This window comes from Neopelma chrysocephalum, unplaced genomic scaffold (genome assembly GCF_003984885.1).
Source record: "Neopelma chrysocephalum unplaced genomic scaffold, ASM398488v2 Primary Assembly neopelma1_25, whole genome shotgun sequence".
In the NCBI taxonomy this organism is placed as follows: domain Eukaryota; kingdom Metazoa; phylum Chordata; class Aves; order Passeriformes; family Pipridae; genus Neopelma; species Neopelma chrysocephalum.
The window spans coordinates 26,112,006-26,119,279 of record NW_020897694.1 but is presented as its reverse complement, the minus strand read 5'-3'; the positions used below and the strand labels follow the sequence as shown (position 1 = coordinate 26,119,279).

General features: G+C 40.1%; 1 protein-coding gene across 1 annotated transcript in view; it reads left to right on the top strand.

The window, feature by feature from the left end:
- Positions 1–4,881: 4,881 nt before the first annotated feature.
- STK24 (serine/threonine kinase 24) overlaps positions 4,882–7,274 on the top strand; it is a 62,372-nt gene continuing 59,979 nt past the window's right edge. Inside the window, exon 1 of the mRNA XM_027675183.1 lies at positions 4,882–5,265. Within this exon, the coding sequence (XP_027530984.1) occupies positions 5,224–5,265 (42 nt within the window). The 5' untranslated portion in view covers positions 4,882–5,223. The remainder of the gene's footprint in view (positions 5,266–7,274) is intronic.

The window sequence follows — 7,274 nt, the reverse complement described above, 5'->3', positions numbered from 1 at the left end:
TTACAAGTTTTAGTGCAGTGTGCCCTACCAACCCTCTGTCACTGAAAAAAATCCCTTCAGCCACTTCCCATTTAACTAAGGTTGAATTAGAAGCTGAATGTGCTAGACACACAGCATTCCTACCCATTCTCCAATTCAGAAATGGCCAAACAGTTTTGTTTCTGAACTGTAGATAAATAAACCCTTAGCATGCAAATATATATTAAAGTTAAAAAAAGTTTCCAACTAGTAATGTGCTAATTCAGCTATAATTATGATATTCACTCAGTAATGTGAGGGTTTAATCCTGTCCTCATCTAAGCCAAAAGAGTAGATTCCGATGGCTTATTTCTTCTTATTCAGAGAAATTATTTCCCTGATGTCAATATAAAGCCACATGAAAAGTTTTTATGGCTGTATGGGTAGGCTATTTGATTATTTCACTATTCAGACACTACACATGGAGCTTAGAGCCTGATTTTCTCTCTTTGATTTTCATTACTGCTTAGTGGGCTCATCAGAGACCTGTTATTTTTTTCTCTTCTAGTACTTATTTATCAAAACTTTATGCTCTTTTTAATTTGTCTTACTAAAGACTATAGCTTGACATTGGGAAACTAGGAAAACACACTGCTGTTGTACAAACAATTTTCCCATGAATTTGTTGAAATTTTTTGCCCCCCTCCCCCAAATCTCATGACAGTGAGCTCCATTATTCATTTATGTTGTTACCTGCTTTACTCTATTTTAAGTTTCTGTCCAATAGCTCTTGTTATAAGAAAACGTACAGTCACTCCAGTTTTCTCCAGGCCATTCATGAGGTAACAGAACTCTACTACACGCATAGAAAGTCTCTTTCTTAAGCTGAGTTGTCGTTGTGTATTTAATTCTTCATTGAGATATTTTTCTGAATATTTGATCTGTATTCTGCCCTTTCTAGTATTTTTTTCTATGCAATAGTATAATTTTGGAAATGGAAGTTACAGTCCATAGGAGCAGCATAGATTTATAGTGAGGCATAACAATGCTGTCCCCCTTATTTTTTATTCCTTTCCTAACAAATCCTAACATAGTTTTATCTTTTGACTGATTTAGAATCAGTGACAGCCAAGATTTCCTTCTTGATTAATAGGAACTTCAGTATGTAAAGTTAAATTCTTTTTCCATATACTTTTCCTCATGTATAGTTTTCAATGCTGAACCCCTATCTGCTAGTGTGTCACTCAGCAGTCACTCACTCTGAGATTTTTCTGCAACTCCTTGGGTTTTGTTTTAGTTTCTTCCTCATAATGGTTGGCAATATGAGACTATTTTGCCATTTCTCTTTAGGCTCTTTTCTAGGTCATTCCTGGATATCCTGAGCAAGATGGGTCCCAGATTGGTCCTGTGGCAGCCTATTGGTAACACCCTCCACTGTGAAATGTTTTTGGTTTTTTCTTTCCTCTCTATCATCAGTTAGAGACCCATGTGAGGACCTCTCCTTTTATCTCAGGAACATTTAAATTCTTAAAGGTCAATTTGTGAAGAGCCTTGTTAATGTTGCTGTGCACTGTATGATACAGGCAAGTGTCATGCCTTTACAATATAAGTATTCAAAATGAAGTCTTACTGTCAAACTATTGAGAATTCAATTTTGTGTACATAGTCCATCAGACTATTAAAAGGGTAATTAAAAAAAGGATAAGACTAGGAGCCTAATATATACAGTTAAGAGAAGAAATGACACATTTTTACAGTTTGTTAAAACAGTTTACTAAGAAATTGTTGGGTCAAGAAAGTGTAGAAATAGGAAGCAGGAAAGACAAAAGATAGTGGAGGATAAAGGTGGATAAGGAAGCAAGCAAAAATCTAGTAACAAGCTGAGCAGAGAACAGTCTGGTATGGTGATTCAGTTAATTGTTCTACAGCCCTCAGACCAAGAACAGCAGGATATCCCTGCTGCCATACAAGACGGACAAATGCAATCCTATTTGAATGGGAGTCCTACCTCTTATAGACCACAGTGCTTTTTCTGTAGTATAGATACTTATTTCAAGATATGATTGATTAATTATTTATTTATGCTACATTCTAAATTCAAAAAGAGCTGAGTGTCTGGTGCACCTTTCTTCTTAGAAAACCCCAGTGGTCTGACATTGCTCATTTGAGAAGTTTCGATCTTTGTCAGTAAGGAAAATGTTTTTTCTTCAGAGAGTTTATAAGCAGAAGTTCATAGTTGCTGCCTTTACGATTAGGTAATTATATTTTTCTTTTGTAACTTTTTTTTATATAACCAGCAAAGCAGAAAATCTCTGCATATTCAAAGTATCATGTTAAATTGAAAGCAAACCAGTTATTGAGAAGTTGACACATAAAATAAATTGAACCTTTGAATGCTGGAAACATCTGGCTTCAAAAAGATACAACAGGGAATCATTTTAATGATAAGAACTGCTTATTTTTGAAGTCTCAGTTATTGTATTGGAATGGTTCGGTAACGTAATCATTCTATTTTTAATGAATATTTCTGCAAGGGTAGCCTTTCTTTAGAGGATAATACATAAAATCTTTTTTTTTTCTCAGGAAAAAGAAAAAAAAAAACAGAAAAAGTTGAGAAAAGGAGAGGATAATTTGCAAGGCTTCTACTATATAGTCTGTGAGGATGTAGCTGAAATTTAGACTGAAAGATTAACATTCACAAAACAAAGAGCAAACACATTATTTTACAATTACACTCAAAACTATTTGTTTAAAATTTCTACAAGTCCAAGGAGAAATTGGAAGTATATCACAACATGTGGCACAGGATGAAATACAGAGCTGACAGAAATTAGATGTTGTAATACATTGTTCTGACTTCATTAGAACTTGGACTGGTATCTGGTTTACAGCATAGAGTTTTGAATCTGCTCCTTTGATTTCCTGCATTTGACAAGTAAATCTGCCCATACAGCTTATTCCATTGGCTCAAATTATGATTTTTCAGGCACAGTTTCTTATCGAACACAAAGCACAGAACTTCAAAACCTTGAGGTGAAATAAATCCATGATCTTTACTCAATGACAGCACACAAGCAAGACAGAGACATCACAGTGGCCCTAGTGCAGGAGCTTCCACGTTGGAAGTTATTTCAGAGCAGCATGGGAACTTTTCTATGCTTATGCGCCTTGAGCTAGAGAATCTACAACCTAAATGTAGAAAGGGAATTAACAAGACAAACCAGAAGCAACTCTAGCAAATCAAGTATTTGCTCGTTATGAAAATTATTTAAGTCCCAAAGAATATACTAATGGACAGCAAATAATAGTTGTATACCTTTCATAATACAAAAGATAAAACTAACTTGTCTACCTATTTTTGACTCTGCACTAAACGTGCAACTGCAGAAAAAGTAAAGCAGATGATAAAATCTGTATCATAATGACTACATAGAGAAGAGCAAAAATAAAGCTGCACGGGCAATAGTAAAACTGACATGTTCTCAATGAGAATTTTTAATATTATGTGAGGGAGGGAAAGCTCAATGGTATTCATGGCACAAAGGACAAGGGTCATTTGTAGCCCACTGACTTTCTCCCTAGCAAGCAAGAAAAAATTACTGCAATCAGTGGAACAACCATGGAGATACTAAAACTCTTTTTTTAAAAGAAAGAAGATTGCAAAAATGCTTTAGAAAACAATCTAAATAAAAAGCTTTGATACTGATTTTTATGACTGCTATTTGGCTTTTGACTGAGGTAAAATTCAAACGAAAGATTTTACATTTTTTAGAAAATGACATACCAGTAAGAATATGTAGAAAGTATAATTTTTTTCATATTTCCTCTAGCTAAAACCCACAGAATTTAAACTCTGTTCCAGCATAAAGCAAACTATCACCTCCTTCATGAAAACTGAAAAACGAATTCCAATTGTTTGATTTTTTACACAATTTCTAGCCATCATCCTTTATGTGTTTCGCTGTACTCAAGAGCTGGTATATTTAGTCTATTTTCTAATGCAAACAACCAATGTGTGTATGTGCGTGCATACATACTTGCCTGCATAAAGCCATTAGCTAATTTTATTTGAATTATACCGAGGGGTAGAAATCTTAGGAATATTTATGTGTGTACAAGCTTCAGGAAAACAAAATTATGTAGCATTAACTCAGCCCGCATTAGACAAGAAAGAATATCATAACTACAGGAAAAACTTCAGTGGGATTTCCAACCACTTTTCAGTAAGACTATTTTGTATTTTAAAGTGTTTCTTTCAGCTAAGATACTTGCACAAACTCTAGTGAATTATCTAATGAAAAGTAATTAATGCTGCAGTGGATCATCACCTCATTTTTTAAAATCAGTTGAAAAGACAGTGACCTACACTGTCCTACGGATCCCAGACCCACTGGCTGACAGGTTTCAATAATTTTAGTACTCATGTAACTCCCTAGCTTTATGCGGGAGGGGGTGGGGGGGGTGTGGGAGGAAGGGGGGTAAAGGAGAGAATTGTAGGGCGTTCCATGGCACATTGGAAATCATGTGATGGAGCCCTTGAATTTCAGTTGTAATAAAGACGAGAAATGGAACATTGTCAGGTTCTCAAGGGGTCTGCCTGTGTCCAGGGCTTCCGTCGTGTGTGGGAGCCCTGACTGCTGACATGCTCTGCTCCCGTTCAGGAGCTATTGTAGAAACACGACTGTCATTCTGGTTTAGCGCTTTTGCAACTTCTGACAGGAAGTCAAGCGTTTCCTGAAACCATAAACCTCGGTGGAGCGGTAGCATTACCGTGACCTTCCTTGGAGCGCCTAGGCGGAGGGGAGGCAGAAAAAGGGACATGCCAGACCACGTCTAGGGTTTCTACCACGCCGATGCCGGCAGGGGAAAAGGGAGGGATACCGGGCGGGGCGGCGCGGGCAGGTAGCCGGGTAGAAGAGGCGGGACTGCCACTACGGCTCCTCCTCCCGCCTCAGGTTTGTCATCGTGTCGCTGGCACAGCCCGAAGGAGGAGGAGGAAGAAGAGGAAGAAGAGGAGGAAGAGGAGGAGGGATGAGGAAGCCGCCGCTGTTGCATCCGTGACGGGGGCCTAGAGAGCCCACGCTCGGGACTGCCCCTTTCCCACCGCCGGCGCACAGGCGCTGCTCGCCTGGGGGAAGGGCCAGAAGGAGGAGGACGGCGGCGGCGCTGTGTGTGTGTGAGAGCGTAGAGATGAGCTCAGCTCTGTGCCCTGGAGCCGCCTGAGGAGACCCGGCTCCTTCCCTCCCTCCCTCCTTGCCCGCCGCCATGACTCACTCCCCCGTGCAGACGGGGCTGCCGGGGATGCAGGTAAGGACCTGCCCCAAGGGCCGGCACGAACACGCACCCTGGGCAGGGGTGGGTGTGAAGAGGAGGTTCCCAGCGGTGGGGGGACAGGGCGAGGGAAGAAAGCGCCTCTTGGCTGTAGCTCGGCCCTGGGGACTGGGCTGGGGGCTGAGTAGCGGGATGGAGACGAAACGTGCTGTCAGCGCTTGGCATGATGCCCAGCGAGGTCCCTCCGCCCGGTGGATCCCTCCCTGCCTCCCTCCATCCCTGTCCTCAGCAGCCTCTGTGTCGCTGCAGGCGTGCAGAGCGGAGCGTGGTTTGTGTCCCCCTCCCCCCGGCCGGGAGTTTTCCTCGGTGTTTTAATTCCTCAAGCGAACCGCGGCTCGGTGGGCGATTTTCAGCCCCGTTATTTTGCGGTAAATAGGGGAAGCACACATGAAACCACTACGTAAGAGCAGGGCCTGGTAATGTTGACCTTCAGCGCATGCTGCAGTGCCCATCTCTGTGGTGCTGGGCTGAGGTGGGTGCTCGGGGATTGTGTTTGGCTCCTGTGTTTGACTGCAAGGGTTGGTTAGCTGCTTTTGTTATATGATGGAATTTGCTGGTTCTGTGTCGTAACTATATTTTTGAAAAAACTAGTGTGTTTTTCTGCTGACTGAGCTGGCTTCCCCCCCTCCCTGCCCTGTTTTTCTTAGTTTAAATGGAAACTGCTGCCAGCAAAACATTAAGGTCGTTATTATCTGTGTGTTGTTATACTAATGTTTCCGACATCTGATTAGAAACTTTCTGGTCCTAACCTCCAAAAGAACAACTTATGAATGACATGTTAGAGTTTTCCTCGATTTATCTCCTGGATTTGAAGTTTTTGTGCATCATTTGATTTAAGTATTGATTTACCCTGGTTTGTTTTTCTGTGAGTCAAGATTCTAAGTCATGAATCTCTTTTCTTTGCATAACAGGAGGATTTGAATTTAAAATGTTACATGCTTAGGCATAGTTTGATTTATATGCTCAGGGATAGCACCGGATGCCATATAGAGTACGTAGGCCCATGCTCTGAGCTGACTAATATTGCTCTGTAGGTCCTGCTTTTGAGTGTTCAAGTTCACCTTCCAAATATGAGAGTTTTCCAATTGCCAGAAACAGAGAAGTAAGGGTATCTTTATTTGGCTACAGTTAGGTTATTATTGGTGGGTTTGTTTTTTTTTTTCTTTTGAGACATGTTAGAACCAAGACAACTGTCTACTTTGGAACAGAATCCGTAATATTTTAGAATTAAAAAGTCAGATTTATAGCTGCTCAGAGGTGAGCAGCATGTACTTACTGCTGATGTGTGTCACTTCATGATCTCTCTAAGCACCTGTGTTTTTTATTGCCTTGATTTATTACTTAGTTTGTAGTACTGTTGGCTGTACTAAATAAGTATATATTCAGGGTTTTTGTAAGTCCATATAATTTGTGAGTTTACTTCAAATATCTTTTTATTCAGGACAGTGTTATTTTTCCATTACTTTTTTATTGTATTATTATAAGAGTTTCTCAAGTGTGAACTTCAACAGTGAAAAAGCCCACCCAAACACTAAAGACCTTCTGATAGGTAGAGGCATAAAGTCTATCAGTAATGTGAATACTGCTCACTGATTTTCTGACCAGTTGAAGATGTTTATATCCATTTACATTCCGACAGAATATATAGCAGTTTTATAGTGGTCTGTTTTCCGTACATGATTCTCTTTGATTTTACTTGTAGATAAATGTTCAAAGAGTAAAGTTCATACAATGTGTGACATGTACTTAAATAAGACAAAAGTTATGGTTTGGGACTTTTGATTATGTAGAAGAGAGAGGAATAGGGCTTAGTTCTCTGGGTTATAATTAAATTGCCTAAATCACGGGACTATCTTTTCTTTTCCTGTAGCGTGATCCCTCCTCCCCACCTACCAGCTTCTGCAACAAACGGAGTAAGCAGTGTCAGTGACAAGTTATGCAGCTTTCTCCAACATTTTTTGCTGTACTTATACAAGAGAGCACTC